Source organism: Perca flavescens, chromosome 7 (assembly GCF_004354835.1).
Source record: "Perca flavescens isolate YP-PL-M2 chromosome 7, PFLA_1.0, whole genome shotgun sequence".
NCBI classification, from domain to species: Eukaryota; Metazoa; Chordata; class Actinopteri; order Perciformes; family Percidae; genus Perca; species Perca flavescens.
Genome location: NC_041337.1, coordinates 19,748,721 through 19,767,997, shown reverse-complemented (window position 1 = coordinate 19,767,997; position 19,277 = coordinate 19,748,721). Strand labels below are relative to the sequence as shown.

Here is a 19,277-nt window from a genome sequence, read left to right as displayed (position 1 = left end):
ACTATCTGCTGCTAAACATCTGTGTTTGTCAGTGTTAGGGGCAAATGTTAGCTTTGAATGAGAAATGAGTGTACACACACAGATACTCACTCGACTGCCACTCACTCTTTGCTTTTCATGTGTCATGGGGAAAGCTGAGGACACTGGTCTTTGCTTTTCTGCTGTTGTTTTTCATCTTTTTATTTATTTATATTTGAACGATTAAAAAAAAGGGAATTGGTTTGTTTAGAGCAGCTTCTTCAGAACTCAAAAAAGCAGACATATTTTAAACAATGCCCGAGTGGAAGGGGAGGGTTGAGAGAAAATAGGGGAGGAAGGAGGGGTAGGGAGTGTGTGTCGCAGCCGGGTGTATATGTGCCTCTTTATTGTGTGTGGGGTGCACAATGGGACTGATGGTATTTATATGTATAATGGGTGAACGACAGGGGTTGAGTTGACTTGTACCACATATGGGGCCAATATAACTGTAACTGCATTATGAATCTACCACTGTAACTGGATTTATGACTGAAAAATAAAATATGTGGAACAATCTGTAACAAAAAAGGTCCCTTTCTTGTCCTAAGTATAAGCTTATAAAAGCAATGCATGTGTGTCACTTCAAAAATAAGCAGCAAGTATTGATTCATCAGTGATTCAATTCATATTGAGTGTGAGTATAACAATCAATAGATTTTATTAGCACATTGTCACAGGAGGACAAGCAAAGTGTGGTAGTGGTTCAGCGGGAGACGCTGTTGAATTGATAAAAGTATTCCTTGCTGGGTTTATTGGTGTATAGCTTCTTGTTCAGGTACTCCTGACTGTGGCACACAGAGACACACACAAACACACAGTGAGTAACTATTTCCAAAAATGGTTATTTAAATCTGAATCCTACATTTGAGTATTTCATCACCTACACCCAAAATACATTTGCTGACTACTGCTTGAATAGTTGGTGTGTATATATGTGTGTGTGCAGTGCTTACTATGCCTGCTGCTCTCTGGCCAGCTGCATGTTGTAAAGGTCTGTCTGAGTCCTCTTCTCTCTCCTCAGCTCTTCTGCTCTCCTCTCCTGCTCCTCTGCTTCTCTGGACAGCTTTAGGAGCTGGAGTTCCCAAGCTGCAGCCTGAATCTTTTCAGCATCACGTTGTCTCTAAAGATGACAAGAAATAAAGATATAAATGCTGAACCTGAGTGGAATTGGTATGTTGAATAGTGGGTTAAAAACTTTCTTTCTTAGGCTTTCTCATGAAAGAGTGATTCCCAACCTGGAGGTTGGGATTTTACCAAAAGCCTGAAAGATAAATCTGAGGGGTTTTAAGAAGGCTAATAGGATAAGAAAGCATATTTCCGTTTTTTTAAATACTCTTCTAAGAAGGAATAATTCCGCGGAACCTGTGAAGAAAGGTTCAAAAGTAGAAAAATAAATAAATTAGTGGAACTATTTAATGGATGGGTCACTGGTGGTTTTTTTTTTTGACATTTTAGACCAGCATGTTAATTTTGGGAGAATAATGTTCATTCCCCCAGTAAGAAGTTTTCTTTCAATCTGTCACCCATCTTTTAAAATTAAGGGGTCAAAAGTCAAAAAGACCATGGCGGAAAAAGAAAAGACGAGAGACGTTCTGCTGCTTCTCATGGCACTCGCACTGCAACTACAATCAGCTGCGTGCAGGAGGACTTTTATTAACCACGCACACAGACAGGTGGCTCGTCAGTGTTCATCACAAATTAAATTACAAATAAAGTTTGCCCATCATTAGGAAATATATAAAAAGGTTGAGAACCACAGTTTTGAAGGAATTTTGCAGAAAGATAGAACTGAGGAGGAGTTTGGAGCAGTACCTGTTTCTCAAGACGCTGCTCTTCTCTCTCCCTGTGGATGTCACTCAGCTGCTCAGGGCTCATCCCCTTCCACTTGTCTACCAGAACCCGGGGTGGCCTCCCTCCTTCCACCTCTCTCTTTGCTGCCTCTGCACACTCTGTCATCATGTCAGATGTCAGAGTGTGCTGCATCTCTGCAAGGTTCTCCCTTTCCTCTTGCCTGTGCTGCTCCTTCAGTTTCTCTGCCCGCTCTGCAGCCTGTGGGGAGTGGGACATGGTGAGGCCTTACCACTGGGGCAGTTGATTGATCATTCCCTTGGTGGTTAGAATAGCAACCCAATATGTGGTTACTTCTAACATAGAGTCAGCCATATGGTGAATGTCCTCCTGAGAGATCCACTCAGTCAGATGTATTTGCTTGTGCATTGTGCATGTGAGTGGTTATTAGAGAAACCACATAATTGTCATGAAAAATACCATGACCTGAAGGATTTATAATGATGCCTCCCAATGGAGGATTCAGCCGAGTGCATTCAGGCAAATGAGGGGAGAGCTAAATGGGGGCTTTTACAAACAGACACGGCCCACGCATACATCAAAGCAGTTCAATCATCCATGTTGCTTGGTACTAACTAATATGATAGCCACCTTCATGCAGCAAGTGTGTACGCATCAATTAACATTTTTTAATTACCAATTTTAATTTCAAAATGCCACCTGAGAACACCATGCCAGGGCTCAAAACCCCAGTGTATTTTGCTTTGAACATCCACATTAGCGTGTGTGTGTGCACATGCGTTTACTGTACCAGAGCTTGATTGTAGTTGTCGAGTGCGATGCGGGCAGCTTTCTTACACTCCCCCTCTAGTGCATTTTGCTGAACTCCCCTAAGGTCCTGATGCACCAGCTCTTTGCTCACTATCATCTCTGTGACACACACACACACACACACACACACACACACACACACGTTGGAAATCAGCTACTTCACCTACTGTGTTTTTTACACCTGCATTACCCATGAAACCCATTGTACATTACATCACATACTCATATGTACATAACGGCTCCCTGGGATAAGCATCCATCAATGCCACCTGGCAATAAGGGCTGTGCGTAGGAGTGTGTGATTGTTTGTGCAGGAAAGCGTGAAGCAAGTGTGTGATTTACAGAGTCTAGCATACAATCCGTGATTACAGTGTTTGTGCGTGTCTGTGTGTGTGTGTGTGCGCGTGCTTGTGTGTCTCTTTTCACCTCTGTGCTTGTCTCCCATGTGCCTTTTCTCATTGTCTTCCTTCTGTGCTCGCAGATCTCTGTCTGTCTTTTTCATTTGTTCTCTCCTCCTTTGCTCCTCTCCGATACCCTCTCCCTGTACATGAAACAAGGACACAATAATGTGATTAATAATTTTTAAACATTTGATTGGATTTTGTTCCACTGGTCTTTCATGCACACCAAGCACCTACCTGAAAGATTTTCATACTGGCAGGTCCCAGCTCACCTTCTGGAATGGTGATCCTGAATGCCCCCTTCAGGCCACACTTGAGATCAGCATCGTGTGAGTCCTCTTCACGCTGATGAGTGGCCCAATACTTGGTCAGGTCAGTGTGCAAAGCCGCTCGCTTCTCTCTTTCATCAATGTCTTGCTGCAGCAGTGCTTTATCGTGATATTCTCCCAGCTTGTCTACAATGCAATGAAAATAAAGACACTTGTGTTTAATGCTCATTAGTGGTGAAAGGTGATTTCATAAATGGAGATGGCCTAAGGCAATATTCTAATATGGGACTTAGTGTAAATGGGCGAATAATGGTTGTGATTCAACTGATTTCATTCTGACCACTCCCTGGCTCTCATCATGCCCATAGTTTACCAAAAGCGTTGCCCCGTTGTATCTCCATGTTTTGCTGATGTTTTTTCTCCTGGACCTGTTGGTTGAGAGCATCAAGATCAAGGCCCATCACACGGAGCCGGGTGTTGAAGATCCGGGCCTTGCGTGCTGTTTCTGCAGACCTTCGCCTCTCCACAGCCTTTTCTAAGGACTGCTCTACAGGCAAATCAACTTTGTACATGTTCTCAGTTTCTAATGAGCCTGGAGGAGACACATCAATGCTGAATTATATGGCTGATACTCTTTGCTGCAAAGGGATTACTGTGTTAAATGAACTATTACATCCTGGTCCATTCATCTTCCTATCATGACAGGACATCACACAAAAACCTGTAGAGGCTTTATTGACTCTATTAGATGCAATTTTTTTAATTCATTTGTATTTTATTTAAAGATAGAAAGTGATCACAGATCTAAAGCAGCACTTACCTCTGACAATACAGATTTGGCCAAATTATTTCAGTCAATTTAGGGACAGCATACAGCCCCTCAGTGAATGAAGAAGTTTCGCCGGTCAGATTCTGTTGTGTTTAGATGCCCTTGGTAACCATGGTAACTCATGGTCATCGCTGTACACTTTGCGTTGCCGTTGTTAGACATAAATCACAAAAGTCAGTGGTGCATATACGCAAAACATTAAGGCTCTTTGAAACATAACGTATTGTGTAATTTACATACTTAAACGTTAGTGGTGGAATAAAATGGGCACAATTCTGAGGTCGTGAGAGCAACTTCAAACAACTCAATTTGGTCTCGCGATAAACTGTGAGATTTTGTTACTCGCGCGCTCGAGGATCTTCCTGTTGGATTGTAAAATGGCGCATTGTTGTCACAACCGCATCGCGTCTATTTGATTAAGATTATGAAGCTATTTTGATTATTAAACTAAATATGCAGTTCATAATGTGACATATGCATAGGCCAGCAATAGATTGAACAGAGAGGTTCATTTATTTGCGTGCATATTTCGTATTAGAGATTGCTTGTTCGGTAAACATTGGTTGTTAGCATTAGCTAGCTAACATTTTACGAGCTAATATCCACTGCAGTTGTTTTCAGAACAGCGACCCATATATAACGAAGATGGGTTATTTAAAACTGATAGAGATCGAAAACTTCAAGTCGTATAAAGGAAGACAGATCATTGGACCTTTTCATAAGTTTACTGCAATCATCGGACCCAATGGATCTGGTATGTTATCATTGCAAATGTTATCTCGCGACTAATATTTGCTAGCATTGGCTAACGGTAAACGCAGTGCTCTAATTCCCCGCTGTCTTTAGATGTGACAACTTCTGGTTCATGGCATAGAATATATGGCTTGCCTTGCTGGACAGCAGTTTTGATTACATTTCGTACTAATTACCTACCATCTAGCTAACGTTATCATTTTGCACTCTGTTGTTTATTTCAATGTTATGATTTGTGACTGTCAGCTTGTACAGCGTTGCATGTGTACATAGAAATTAATTTGTTGGGTAAATGATCAGACTTTGTTTTGGCAGTGTAAACGTTAATATTATTACATTTTCTCTTGCAAAGTTATAGTTTATCATGTTTGATATATAGTATATAGAACACATATAGGTAATACCCAGCGTGATTTACATAGGACGAGGACAACAATCTTGGAAAGACTTCTTAGCCATCCAATGAAACGTCACAACTAACTACAGCCTTTAAAATTACTAGATTGTAATCAACACAGAGTAAACTGAACAAACAAGAATTGAGCAGAAAACTGCACATAAAAAGGTCACGAAGATAGATTGTACCTTAGGTGTACCTAATAAATCATATTTGTATATATTGTGTTTTCATATTAGATTTGTATATATTATTAAAAATCTGAATGCTAATGTTGTAGGAAAATCCAACCTTATGGATGCCATCAGCTTCGTGTTGGCGGAGAAGACCAGCAACCTGCGTGTGAAGACTCTGAAGGATCTAATCCATGGAGCACCTGTAGGGAAACCAGCTGCCAACAGAGCCTTTGTCAGCATGGTGTACCAGGAGGATAACGGAGAGGAACGCTCCTTCACAAGGGTCATTATTGGTATGACCCACCATTGACAGTTAATTGAAAAACATTGGTCTAATAACTTTCTTCTGTCACTTGTACCAGAAATTAGAAGGCATGAACTTTGCAGCATTAGAAATGTTGTGTGTAGTGTAGCATCAGTGCAACTATAAGCCCATATGTCCAAGTACAGCTGCACAACCATGACAATGCTACTGCCAGTACATATGAAAGGGCCTCATTTTCAAACCACACCAGAACTTTATTTTTGTCATTGCAAAATAAAAGCTAGTTAGGCAACACATTATATTATGAAAATATATGTTTATTATAAGACAATTGTCTTTCATTGGTGAAGTTCAATGAGAGACCATTGCTTCCATCTTGTATGGGTTTTTGATAAGCTAATGATTTTCATGTTTTATCTCCTTTTAATGTGAATGTGGGCATCAGGTTCCTCCTCTGAGTACCGCATCAACAACAAGGTGGTGGGCCTGCCTGAATACAGTGAAGAGCTGGAAAAACTTGGCATTTTGATCAAGGCTAGGAACTTCCTGGTTTTTCAGGTGAGATTCAAATCCTGAATCCACTCGATTTTATGTGCGAGAAAGTCGCCGGAGTACACCAGTTTCTGAACATAGCCGTACAGAGAACTACAGAGAGAGTTTGGTGGAGCTGATAGTCTTAATTAGCTTTGTAGCAACTCATTTGGCAGTGGCTTGAATGTAACAGACGGTCATTAATTTAAAAAAGTTACGCACTAAAGCTTTAATGTAGCCATGCATGTGCCTTCACTGGGTACCACAGCTTTGAATGTGACCTGGCTAATTAGAGCAGAGACCCAAAGTATCAATTCTGTAGTGTTAAATAAATACTTTGTTACATTGTGTTGGCAGTTGCTATTGTTAATTGCAGTTCCCTGCTTATTCTCCCTCCAGGGAGCTGTGGAGTCTATTGCCATGAAGAACCCCAAGGAGCGGACAGCTCTGTTTGAGGAAATCTCACGTTCTGGAGAGCTGGCCCAGGAGTACGAACGCAGGAAGAAGGAAATGGTGAAAGCAGAGGAGGACACGCAGTTCAATTACCATCGTAAGAAAAACATTGCTGCTGAGCGCAAAGAAGCCAAGCAAGAGAAGGAGGAGGTATGTACTCAAATGACATTTACTTCTATGTCTTTGTGTCCTGCGTGTATTAGAAATTAAAAGTAACTTTAGCCCCTTGAATTTAAAGTTTTGGTTTTAAGGAGTTAGTTGTTAAGATGTGCTTTTGATTATTTTTGTAATTTGATTACCTATGTTGAATTGCTGGATATTTTGTGTTATCTGTTTTATGTAATTTGTCTTTAACCCACCGTTATTGCTGCCTATTTTGGTCATGACACTCTTGAAAAGAATGTTTTTAATCTCCGTGTTTAGTAGTCAAATAAATACAATCATTATACAAAACACATAATTTAACCCATCACACTGTTTGTCTGTCTATCCTCCCATCATTCTACCAGGCTGAGCGGTACCAGCGTCTGAAAGACGAAGTGGCCAGGGCTAGTGTTCAGTTGCAGCTCTTCAAGCTGTACCACAATGAGACTGAGATTGAGAAGCTGAATAAAGAGCTGGGCCAGCGGAACAAGGAGATCGATAAGGACCGTAAAAAGATGGACCATGTGGAGGAGGAGCTGAAGGACAAGAAGAAGGAGCTTGGCAGGCTGATGAGGGAGCAGCAGACTATTGAGAAAGAAATCAAGTAAGTGACAATGACATGATGGCCTTCTCACAGCTTGCCTAATGTACTTCTCAGATGACCTACTGTATAACTAATGGCATTTAAAACCTAGGGCTTTGTTAATCACTTGACTCTGCCCACAGAGAAAAAGACTCTGAGTTGAACCAAAAGAGGCCGCAGTACATCAAGGCCAAAGAGAATACCTCACACAAGATCAAGAAGCTCGAGGCAGCACGCAAGTCACTGCAAAATGCCCAGAAGATGTACAAGAAACGCAAGGGGGACATGGATGAGCTTGATAAAGAGATGAAGGCGGTGGAGCTGGCCAAGCAAGAGTTTGAGGAGCGCATGGAGGAGGAGGCGCAAAGCCAGGGCCAAGACCTGACCCTGGAGGAAAACCAGGTCTGATCTGTTAGAATGTTGTACACATTTAAGGGCCCCTCGATTCATAATTTATTATGATTCAGTAATTTATTATTTACACAATTTTATTTAGTTGACACAATTAAAGTAGTGTTACTTATTCTCCAGGGAGACATTTATACTATATTAAGATTGCAGTAAAATATCTGACTAACATCCTGACTGACTGTATATTGTTAAAGACAACTCATTTTAATTTTGCATAGGCCTCTTAAAATTCATTTAGTTTGACATTATGATGATGGTATAATTGGAAAGCTAGCACATGCAAATCCCAGGTTTTGGCCTGTGAATTGGATCTCAAATGTTTGTCTTGAAATCAGATCTACCTCAAAATATAGATGGCTTTGTATGACCCACTGCTTCTCTCCCGCCCCCCCAGGTCAAGCAGTACCATCGTCTAAAGGAGGAGGCCAGTAAACGCGCTGCCACCCTGGCACAGGAGCTGGAGAAGTTCAACCGCGACCAGAAGGCCGACCAGGACCGCCTGGACTTGGAGGAGAGGAAGAAAGTGGAGACAGAGGTAAATAAGATAATGATGGCAGCTTTGCCTGTGACTGACTAAACTGATTTAGTAATAGTTTACAATTTAATAAATTACACTGGAATTGTACCTCATATGATTTCATGTGACAAATAAAAATTGATTGACTTATATATATTTTTTTGTTTCTCTTTAGGCCAAAATCAAACAAAAGATCCGTGAAATTGAGGAAAACCAGAAACGCATTGAGAAATTAGAGGATTACATTACCACCAGCAGGTATGCTGCTCCAATTTTTGTTCACCATCTCAACATTAGCTTATTGATTTCTTAGTTTTGTTTTCATTATGCTCCTCTATTCACTCTTTTGTCCTGTAACCTCTCAGGCAGTCACTGGATGAGCAGAAGCGCATGGAGGAGGAGCTGACTGAGGAGGTGGAGATGGCCAAGAGGAGAATCGATGAGATCAACACGGAGCTTAACCAGGTGCTTCACACACACACACACACACACACACACACACACACACACACACACACACACACACACACAAAAGCGAATGACTTCATCTTAGCTGACTTCCAATGATTTCAGTGTGCTGTAATTGTTAGAGACCATTCTCTGGAAGACCTTGAGATTGATTGCATGTTACCCTGTAACAGTGTCATTAAAGGTATAGTGGAGGATTTTCTTTTTCCGGGTGGATCATCAAGTCTATTGGTCCTCCTGGTTGTCAATCATTCTGGTGATATGTTTACGTAAGGCCGTCGTACGTGCACGTCCCTAGCTTTCAAGTGTATATGTGTTGCGAGCTTGAGCTACGGTTTCAGCCATTCATTGAAGCATTGAAGCTTTTGGGAGAATATTTCACACGCTGGCGTGCGCTAAAAGCACAGGTTGGGCTTCCCACTGATGCCTCAGTTGTGAAGTTTCTACTCCACAGGTAAAGTTTGGCATGCTATTTGGAGAAATCCATTTAAAATCACTGCTGCTAAAAGTTGATGTAAGTTATGATTAGCGATGCTAGCCCTGGCACAAGTCACGCACCGCGCACACACGGTAAACATCTCAATTTGTGAAAAAGTGCAAATCTTCTTTTGGAAAGTAGGCTTGTATGAGCCATGCCGACAGCAACTTGTAAACAGTGCACTCTCGTGCACACGTTTAATAGGCGTTCCCTCTCGGGAGCAGGCAGAGTGTTGCGCATGTGCATTTTTTCAAAAAGTACAGAAGGCGGTTCTTTTCTAAAATTCGGGAAAATCCTCCATAATACCTTTTTTAAGCAAGACTTCAAGCTGCATCAGGAGAAAACTAAATTTCTCCATGTAAATCAATAGAAAAGATCTCATTGCAGACATTTCCACATACCAGTGGAAAAAACACAAGTGTGACCAATAAAATAAATGATGGCTAGTTGTGCCAGTAATCCAAGCCAGTGGGCCAGCATGCCTGCCACTGCCACTCCTGTTGATAGTGTTATTATAATAAAACCTGTGTTTGACAAGTTAAAATGTCAGCTGTGAAAAAGTCTGTAACGAGTCCCATTATTATTGGCTTTTGCTGTAGGTAATGGAGCAACTGGGAGACGCCAGAATCGACAGGCAGGAGAACAGTCGCCAGCAGCGCAAGGCTGAGATCATGGAGAGTATCAAAAGACTCTATCCTGGCTCTGTGGTAAGGCATCTGTGACATTATTCAGAACACTATTATCTAATTTCTTATGCTTGCAAGACTTCTCTTGTTCATTTAATGAAAGTGTTAAATTTTCTCAGATTAGTAAAAACAATGCTTCTCTCTCTCTCTCTCTCTCTCTCTCTCTCTCTCTCTCTCTCTCTCTCTCTCTCTCTCTCTCTCTCTCTGCAGTATGGTCGTCTAATCGACCTGTGCCAGCCCACTCAGAAGAAGTATCAGATTGCTGTGACCAAAGTGTTGGGCAAAAACATGGACGCCATCATTGTTGACTCCGAGAAGACTGGCAGAGATTGTATTCAATACATCAAGGAGCAGAGAGGAGAGCCTGAGACCTTCCTTCCTCTCGACTACCTAGAGGTGAATACTAAAAAGTACAGTTGATAGCTCTACTCAAGAGTATTGCAGTGGTTAGAGTATACAGTATCAAAATGGCAATATTGAGCTAGAAGAGGTTTAAGTCAGGCTCACAAAATGTGTCTAGTTCCAATGGAACTACACTTTTTTTTTACTCAAATTTTTGACTGGCTTCTTGTATCTCTAGTAGAAATTATGTAGCTTCTCTTCCAGTTTCTCAAAATCCTAGGTGATGTCTTTAAATGTCTTGTTTTTCACAGTCCAAACCACAAACAACGTTTAATATGATTTATAAAATGGAGAACAGCAGGAAATCCCCATATTTAAGAGTCCGAAAACAGCATTTTTAACGATTTATCGGTTATCAAAATAGATGGCGATTATTACAATTACTCGACTAATCGTTGCAGCTCTAATATTGGGTTATTGATTTCTTGCTTAAAATGCTACTACCAAAAAAAAACTTGATAGGAATTTTCTTATTTCTCTTGTCTTATCAAAGGTGAAACCAACAGATGAGAAACTGAGGGAACTGCGAGGAGCCAAACTGGTGATTGATGTGATTCGTTATGAGCCTCCTCACATCAAGAAAGCCCTCCAGTATGCATGTGGCAACGCCCTGGTCTGTGAGAACGTAGAGGATGCACGAAGGATTGCTTTCGGAGGGCCATACAGACACAAGGTATTTGACTTCATTTAGCGCACTTATTGAGGTTTGACATATATTATCAACATTTTTGTATCATGAAAATGAAAGGATTGGCTACCATGGCCACCTGATGATTTGGTAGATGTGAATTTTGTCCATTCTTCCACTTAACCTCTCCTTGTCTCCGTGTGTCCAGACGGTAGCCCTGGACGGTACTCTGTTCCAGAAGTCTGGAGTCATCTCTGGAGGAGCCAGTGACCTGAAGGCCAAGGCCAGGCGCTGGGATGAGAAGGCAGTGGACAAGCTTAAGGAGAAGAAAGAAAAACTCACTGAAGAGCTCAAGGTAACTTTGATTATTATTGGTCCTCTCTGTCTGTCTGTAAGTTAGTTATTGGTGTATCCTGAAAAGGCTTTTGACTCAAAATGTTTGTAGGAATGCAGTTGTTATTGCCTGGATAACCTCAACATGTGAAATGTTTTTGATTTATAGTCATTGACTGCAGTTTGATGGATTGTCACTTGGAAGTAAATTCACAACAATTTCCACTTAATGTTTTTCTTTGTAGGAGCAAATGAAGGCCAAGAGGAAGGAGGCAGAGCTGCGTCAGGTGCAGTCTCAGGCCCACGGTCTGCAGATGAGACTAAAGTACTCCCAGAGTGATCTGGAACAGACAAAAACCCGTCACCTCTCCCTCAACATGCAGGTACAGCCTGGCTACACCTCAGCATTTTTCTCTTCCTGATTGTTATTGCTATAGTGACTGCTGCATTAAAAGTTGTTTCATTTGTGCCATGCAGGAGAAGTCTAAGCTAGAGAGTGAATTGGCAAACTTTGGCCCTCGCATCAACGACATCAAGAGGATCATCCAGTCCCGTGAGAGGGAGATCACCGACCTGCGAGACCGCATGAACCTGGTGAGACTGACGCCAAGTGAGGTCCATTCAGAAGCCTGTCTACGAATATGTGGTATTGCAGTGATGTCAATATAAACCTTTTTGTTTTCCAGGTGGAGGATGAGGTGTTCATTGAGTTCTGTAAGGAGATTGGAGTGAGGAACATCAGAGAGTTTGAAGAGGAGAAGGTGAAGAGGCAGAATGAGATTGCAAAGAAGCGGTGAGTTTAGTGATGAGTCAGTTGAGGTGTCAGTTCTTTCCACCGTGTTAGTTGACCTGTTGCAGGTTTCCTATGTTGTCTAACCTGATATGCAACATTTTGCTTCAGTCTAGAGTTTGAGACCCAGAAGACCCGCCTGGGTATCCAGGTAGACTATGAGAAGAATCAGCTGAAGGAAGACCAGGAGAAAGTCATGATGTGGGAGCAGACCGTCAAGAAGGATGAGGCTGAAATAGAGCGACTAAAGAAGGTAAAAACATGAAGTGAACGATGAAAACTTCTTATAATTAGGGCTGTCAAAATGCAATAATCATTGCGATAATCCTGAATCACAAATAAAAAGCTCTTTCAAGAGCCACACACTTAATCTAAAGAGAGATTTCCCATTCTGAGTAACAGGCTTAATTATTCAAATAAATCAATGCTCATTAAAAAGCAGATCAAGGCCCCAAAAAAAAAAGAACCTCCTTGACCGAAAATGGATGAATAAAAGGGTCTTTTGAATGGCAAGTTCAGTTTCAAAGCCCTTCCAGATGGTTCTCTCGACTAAAGTTATTTACATATACTGTCGATGTGAATTGAGCTACCACTGGAGTACGCTGAATCTCAAATCCCACTTGAGCATTAAAAACTTGAAAAATATCCCTTTTAAACAAATAAAATGATACAAATTTGTGAATTAACTATGGACAATTATGCGATTAATCACAATTAAATATTTGATTGACAGCCCTACTTAAAATCTACTTTGAATCAAGTTAATTCTCACTTTTGTGTCTTTTTGTCATCTTTCTTGTCTACTTGCAGGAGGAGCACAGACACATGAAGATCATTGATGAGACAATGGCCCAACTGCAGGACCTGAAGAACCAGCACCTCACCAAGAAATCTGAAGTCAATGATAAGAACCATGATATGGAGGAGATCCGCAAAAAACTGGGTGGCGCCAACAAGTTAGTGGCTGCAAAACACAGATAAACTTTAATATATTTTTTAAAAATGAAGTCATAAAATATAAATATTACCTTGGAGTTGTACTACAATTTTTTTTTGTATCGACCAGGGAGTTGACTCAGCTCCAGAAGGAGGTTACAGCCATTGAGACCAAACTGGAGCAGAAGCGCAGTGATCGTCACAACTTGCTACAAGCCTGCAAAATGCAGGACATCAGGTTACCTCTTCATTCTGGAACAATGGATGATATCAGCCAGGGAGAGGTAAACGCAGACACACTCATACAGGAGCTAACTTTCATACCCTAGGGAGTGAAACGGAAAATGACGTTCTTCTGTTTTGCTTTTCCAGGGGAGCTCCCAGACAGAGGAGTCCAGCAGCCAGAGGACGTCCAGCAGTGTTCTCGCTAAAGAGGCTCTCATAGAGATCGACTACAGCAACCTGTCTGAAGACCTTAAGGTAGCTAGTCCACACAACACAAATGCCCTACATTTAAACAATTCAACTTGACCTCCTTCCCTCATTAAATGGGACATCAGCTCTCTAGATTTGTGCTATTTGGTTTTCTAGGTGACAATAACGATAATAATAATATAGCACTTTTCTCTACACCGTTACACGGTGCTTGATTATGTACTAGAGGAAAAAGAGCCAGTCACAGCAGATATGCGACGTCTGTAGTTTAAGGTACACTTATTTAATCCCGTTTAACGTCCTACAGGATGTACTGTCGGAGGAAGAGATCAAGGCGGAGACGAACACGCTGCAGCAGCGTCTGAACGAGCAGCAGAGTATCCTACAGAGGATCAGCGCACCCAACATGAAGGCCATGGAGAAACTCGAGAGTGTCAGGGACAAGTTCCAAGAGACCAGTGATGGTGAGATGGGAGGATAATGATACAGACTGGGATTAAATGAGACGGAGAGAAAGGAAGTGATGCAGGTCATAGTACCTTTCTAGAGCTCTTATTATTATTCCTGTGTGATCTCATGGTTTTTGTGCGTCCTTTTTTTTTTCCAGAGTTTGAGGCTGCTCGTAAAAGAGCCAAGAAGGCCAAGCAAGCCTTTGAGCAGATCAAGAAGGAAAGGTTTGATCGTTTCAATAATTGTTTTGAGTCTGTGGCCACCAACATTGATGAGATCTACAAGGCCCTGTCACGCAACAGCAGTGCCCAGGTATGCCGAGGTTGTTTTTTTTATATTTAACAATGACCTACATAAACTCAATGCAACAGTACAAACTTAAATTTGGAACATTATGTATTGTAAAGCAAAACATTTTACAATGGGTATGCCCCTCTCCTGTAGGCTTTCCTGGGCCCAGAAAACCCAGAGGAGCCATACCTGGATGGCATCAACTATAACTGTGTGGCTCCAGGAAAGAGGTTCAGACCCATGGACAACCTGTCTGGAGGAGAGAAGACCGTTGCTGCCCTGGCTCTGCTCTTTGCTATTCACAGGTGAAACAACAGACGAGTACAGAGTCTTAAAGTGCCCATATTATGCTCATTTCAGGTTCATAATTGTATTTTGAGGTTGTACCAGAATATGTTTACATGGTTTAATTTTCAAAAACACCATATTTTTGTTGTATTGCACATTGCTGCAGATCCTCTTTTCACCCTGTGTATTCAGGTCTCTGTTTTACAGTGGGGGAAATAAGTATTTGACCCCTTGCTGATTTTGCAGGTTTGCCCACTTACAAAGAATGCAAAAATCTACAATTTTAATCATATGTACATTCTAACAGTGAAAGACAGAATCCCAAAGAAAATTCCAGAAAATCACATCATATGAATTTATTAAAATTGATAACCATCTGATGAGGAAAAACAAGTATTTGACCCCCTGGACAAGTATTCTGGCTCCTACAAGCCAGTTAGTCTTTCTTTAAGACACAGCCCCAATCCGAACCAATTATCTACATCAAATACACCTGCCTCACCTCGTTACCTGTATAAAAGACACCTGTCAACACCAAAACAACCAGCATCCAACATCACCACCATGGGCAAGACCAAAGAGCTTTCTCTGGGACATCAGGGACAAGATTGTTGATCTGCACAAGGCTGGGATGGGCTACAAGAGAATCGGAAAGCAACTTGGAGAGAAAAGATCAACTGTTGGTGCAGTTATCAGGAAATGGAAGAAGCACCACACCACCGCCAACCTCCCTCGGTCTGGGCCTCCACACAAGATCTTGCCTCGTGGGGTGTCCCTGATCATGCGAACGGTGAGGAATCATCCCAAAACCACAAGGGGGAACTGATGAATCAACTGAAGGCAGCTGGGACCACAGTACAAAAAGAAACGGTTGGTAACACACTACGCCGTCATGGATTGAAATCCTGCAGCGCACGCAAGGTCCCCCTGCTCAAGAAGAAACATGTACAGGCCCGCATGAAGTTCGCCATTCACCACCTGGCAACATCATGCTTTGGGGGTGCTTTTCAGCCAAGGGGACGGGACAACTCCATCGTATTGAGGGGAGGATGGACGGGGCCATGTATCGTGGAATTCTGGACCGACATCTCCTTCCCTCAGTGAGAGAGCTGAAGATGGGTCGAGGATGGGTGTTTCAGCACGACAACGACCCTAAGCACACCGCCAAAGCAACAAAAGAGTGGCTGAAGAAGAAGTACATCAAGGTTCTGGAGTGGCCTAGCCAGTCTCCAGACCTGAATCTGATTGAAAATCTTTGGAGGGAGCTTAAAATTCGAGTTGCCAGGCGACAACCATGGAACCTGAATGATTTGGAGGCTGTCTGCAGGAAGGAGTGGGCCAACATCCCTGCCGAAATGTGCACAAACCTTGTCACCAACTATAAAAACCGTTTGACATCTGTGCTGGCCAATAATGGCTTTTCTACAAAATATTAACATGCTGTTTGTCCAGGGGGTCAAATACTTGTTTTTCCTCATCAGATGGTTATCAATTTTAATAAATTCATATGATGTGATTTTCTGGAATTTTCTTTGGGATTCTGTCTTTCACTGTTAGAATGTACATATGATTAAAATTGTAGATTTTTGCATTCTTTGTAAGTGGGCAAACCTGCAAAATCAGCAAGGGGTCAAATACTTATTTCCCCCACTGTAGCTACAGAGTGAGGCATCGCACTTCTATCCCATCTTTGTTGGGATGTGCACATGCGCAGTAGCTAGGTAAGGATCACATCAGCTAGCTGTTTGTTTCTACAACTTTAGTTAGTACAAGGCAGGATTAGCTGGGATACTTCTTCTAAACGAGAGCACACTTCCAACTTTGTGTGGAATACCTGCAGAACAGGGACATATTAGTAGTTCTTTTGTAGATTATAGTGAACAAGTGTGTGTTGTAGCAGTGTTTTGCCATTGAGAACGAGCTAGCATGCTACGGTTAGCCACCTCGACTCGGCTACTGACATAGAAAGCCCTGCAGATTTTGAACAGCTCACTTGGAGACTGAACATATTTTTTTCATAATATGGGCACTTTAATACATGTTTGATTTATTAACATTGCTTGAAAGCTGGTGACGATGTCTGCACCGTTTGTTAAACATTTCTCCTGCTTGTCTCTAGCTACAAACCTGCTCCCTTCTTTGTCCTGGATGAGATTGACGCTGCTCTGGACAACACTAACATTGGCAAGGTCTGTAAAATTATATGTTTCAGTAACTTGAGTGTTTTATCAGTGCTGCTTGTGAAGGTTGTTTTTTTTCTTTTTAAATTAATGCTGCTCATCACATTAAATACAAACTACAACTCATAATTTCCCCCTGTACCCTCAAGGTGGCCAATTACATCAAAGACCAGTCGGTGCTGAACTTCCAGGCCATCGTCATTTCTCTGAAGGAGGAATTCTACACCAAGGCTGACTCGCTCATCGGTGTTTATCCAGAGGTGTGTTTCTCAATATTGTCTATACACAATACTAAGTTAAATACAGCCATGAGCTTTGACTGTTGTATATTACAGCGTATCTGCTAGTCTTAAAGCAAAAAAGGTTTTGACTTTTTTTTTTCTTGCCTGATGTATGCCAATCCCATAGTTATTTTTTCTTCCTTCTGTGTGGTTGTGGATTGTCGGGACATGGAATGTGTCTAACTACCATAGAGATTGGTGTGACCATGGATGGTGGATATAGGAGGCTGTTTAATCCTTTTGTGTTCAGTCAGCACCATCAGACCTGTAGCAAACAGTCACTCATAAGGGGCAAATGTTAATTTAGCAAAAACTTAAATTAACAAAAAAAAATTAATATTTTTTTTATTTGATTAATCCATCCATCAAGTTTGCACTTCTTTGGGTCCAAGTCAAGTTAATTGATTAATTATGTAATTAGAAATTGTTGTGTTATGAAGCTGGGAGGTATCACAAAAATGTGATATAAATGAATGTACAGAATAAATAATAGGCTTCATTGTCCCTACTGGTTTTCCCTCTTTCTTAGACCGGTATGACCTTGAGAAAGGTATTAAACTGCATTCTGTGTGATATTAAAACGTCTTACACAATACTGCAGAAAACTTAGATATAGATTTGGAATAAGTCATCATAATAAGTCATATTTGGAACATCTAGTTTCAAACATGGCCTCATTAAAACGTATACCGGATCGGTCAAGAATCCAGCAGAAACCTGCCAGGAATAACAAAGCGTTGAGCTGTTGGTACATAAACAACACATTGGAAACAACTGCTATACATAGGATTAAAGTATTAACTGTTTTTCTTTCTCTTCCACTCACAGCAAGGAGATTGTGTCATCAGCAAAGTGCTTACTTTTGACCTCTCCCAGTATCCCGATGCCAACCCAAATCCAAATGAATAGGATGAGCACTCCCAACACCGGCAAGTTGGAAGTTCCTCTGCTACTCACTCTGGATTGATAACATATTCAGTAGTCACAGATCATGTATTCAATAGGTCTTACATGTTTTTTCCTATTGTTTTTTATGTTAATGTATATTTTTTTTTTTTTGGGAATAGTAGAGTAGTGAATTAGTGAGTTTTTTTTGTTGTTATTCCTTATAGACAGCAACAACCAGGATGTATGTACATTTATAAAAGACCGCCCCTTCTCAATTCGGCCATACATGAGTGATTGTAATAATCCATAAAAATGAATTATAATCAAGTGAAAATGAGAGGGAATCAAACCTTTTTAACGGACTGTAGAATTTGTATCACGTAAAATATGTTGAATTTACCTGAAACAAGATTTTGTTCTCAGAGCTTTTATACTGTTTACGGTCCTCTTGTCATTGGTGTGCTTTAAAGCCTTTGCCTGGGATCTGTTGTGTGTACTAAAATATGTATTTCCATTTTCATGGAACTACCTTTTTTTTTTTTTTTTTTTTTTTTTTTTTTAAAGCTTAATCTGGAAACTGTTGTTACAGTATGGTGGATACATTCCCGTGTGCTAAAGAAAACCCCCTAGGCAGTGTTATAATGTGATCATGGAGCCAAAACTGTCATCAGAAAATGATGTCAAAGGAAATACATTCTGAATCAGCCTTAGGAAAATGGGAAAGTCAAGTGAGACTATTTTGTCAGGTCTGTTTTATTGATTGATTTGCTTCAATAAATAACATTTGAATTATTTAAGCTCCTTTTATTATGTTTACTTTTACTTTATAATGCAACCATGCAACGGGCGCTGCTTGACAGCTTTGCAAATCTGTTTTTATTTCCTTTATTTGAACCTATAGTGCAGAATGCATCTTGCTGCATTAGTTTCCATACCATAAGGGGAAGTCTGTGCTTTGCTAGGCAAGACTATTTTTAGAGGATCTCAGTTTTCACACTGTAACTTCAGCTGGGCCATCGTCCAAAACATGCATCTTCTCATCTAGGCTACGTCTGCCCTAACATTTCAAGGCTTTTCCATCATTAGATTTGATAATTATTTAATAGCGCAAACTCACCTGTTGTGTAAGGGTTTGTTCCTTCTCCATTTTGTACAAAGAAAACTAACAAATGAATGTTTGGATGATTGATTTATTTTGCCATGGTGAACACACCTATGTAACATCAACCATAATGTCATAGACCTGGAAGTGAAGAAGACTCAAGGTTGAGCTAAACCGTTAACTCAAATTATCTTCAAAATTGTGCAACATAGTGTATGTATGGCAGCAAAACACAGGCTGATCAGAAGATAATGTAAAAAATAAAGTCCTCTGTG

General features: G+C 41.0%; 2 protein-coding genes across 3 annotated transcripts; one reads left to right on the top strand and one right to left on the bottom strand.

Moving 5' to 3' along the window:
* Positions 1 to 659: 659 nt before the first annotated feature.
* On the bottom strand, positions 660 to 4,440 carry ribc1 (RIB43A domain with coiled-coils 1). 2 transcript variants are annotated; one of them, XM_028582143.1, is made up of 9 exons: positions 4,377 to 4,440; positions 4,128 to 4,274; positions 3,681 to 3,899; positions 3,276 to 3,493; positions 3,064 to 3,178; positions 2,618 to 2,736; positions 1,831 to 2,067; positions 972 to 1,138; positions 660 to 803 (listed from the first exon to the last, which is right to left on the bottom strand). In XM_028582143.1, the coding sequence occupies exons 3-9, from the start codon at positions 3,877 to 3,879 to the stop codon at positions 722 to 724; spliced, it is 1,137 nt and encodes a 378-aa protein (XP_028437944.1). In that variant the 5' UTR covers positions 3,880 to 3,899; positions 4,128 to 4,274; positions 4,377 to 4,440; the 3' UTR covers positions 660 to 721. The 2 variants fall into 2 exon arrangements, with proteins under 2 accessions (XP_028437944.1, XP_028437943.1); XM_028582142.1 differs by having other exon boundaries at positions 4,128 to 4,431.
* Positions 4,441 to 4,781: 341 nt separating this feature from the next.
* smc1a (structural maintenance of chromosomes 1A) lies at positions 4,782 to 18,692 on the top strand. The gene is made up of 26 exons (XM_028582141.1): positions 4,782 to 4,890; positions 5,567 to 5,755; positions 6,173 to 6,285; positions 6,658 to 6,861; positions 7,221 to 7,459; positions 7,582 to 7,840; positions 8,244 to 8,384; positions 8,542 to 8,624; positions 8,732 to 8,831; positions 9,912 to 10,019; positions 10,209 to 10,394; positions 10,894 to 11,073; positions 11,237 to 11,383; positions 11,607 to 11,744; positions 11,839 to 11,955; positions 12,048 to 12,154; positions 12,263 to 12,404; positions 12,962 to 13,107; positions 13,218 to 13,371; positions 13,460 to 13,567; positions 13,830 to 13,986; positions 14,130 to 14,284; positions 14,417 to 14,568; positions 16,671 to 16,740; positions 16,881 to 16,991; positions 17,841 to 18,692. Exons 1-26 carry the CDS (start codon positions 4,782 to 4,784, stop codon positions 17,919 to 17,921), a joined length of 3,696 nt encoding a protein of 1,231 aa, XP_028437942.1. The 3' UTR covers positions 17,922 to 18,692.
* Positions 18,693 to 19,277: the final 585 nt, after the last annotated feature.

Coding starts and splice junctions, on each gene's coding strand:
- ribc1 (XM_028582143.1), bottom strand. CDS start 3,879: ATGTACAAAGTTGATTTGCCTGTAGAGCAGTCCTTAGAAAAGGCTGTG. Junction 3,494..3,680: donor ACAACGGGGCAACGCTTTTG/GTAAACTATGGG, acceptor ATTGCATTGTAG/ACAAGCTGGGAGAATATCAC. Junction 2,737..3,063: donor CATGGGAGACAAGCACAGAG/GTGAAAAGAGAC, acceptor TGTGTGTCACAG/AGATGATAGTGAGCAAAGAG.
- smc1a (XM_028582141.1), top strand. CDS start 4,782: ATGGGTTATTTAAAACTGATAGAGATCGAAAACTTCAAGTCGTATAAA. Junction 6,286..6,657: donor GGAACTTCCTGGTTTTTCAG/GTGAGATTCAAA, acceptor TTCTCCCTCCAG/GGAGCTGTGGAGTCTATTGC. Junction 7,460..7,581: donor ACTATTGAGAAAGAAATCAA/GTAAGTGACAAT, acceptor CTCTGCCCACAG/AGAAAAAGACTCTGAGTTGA.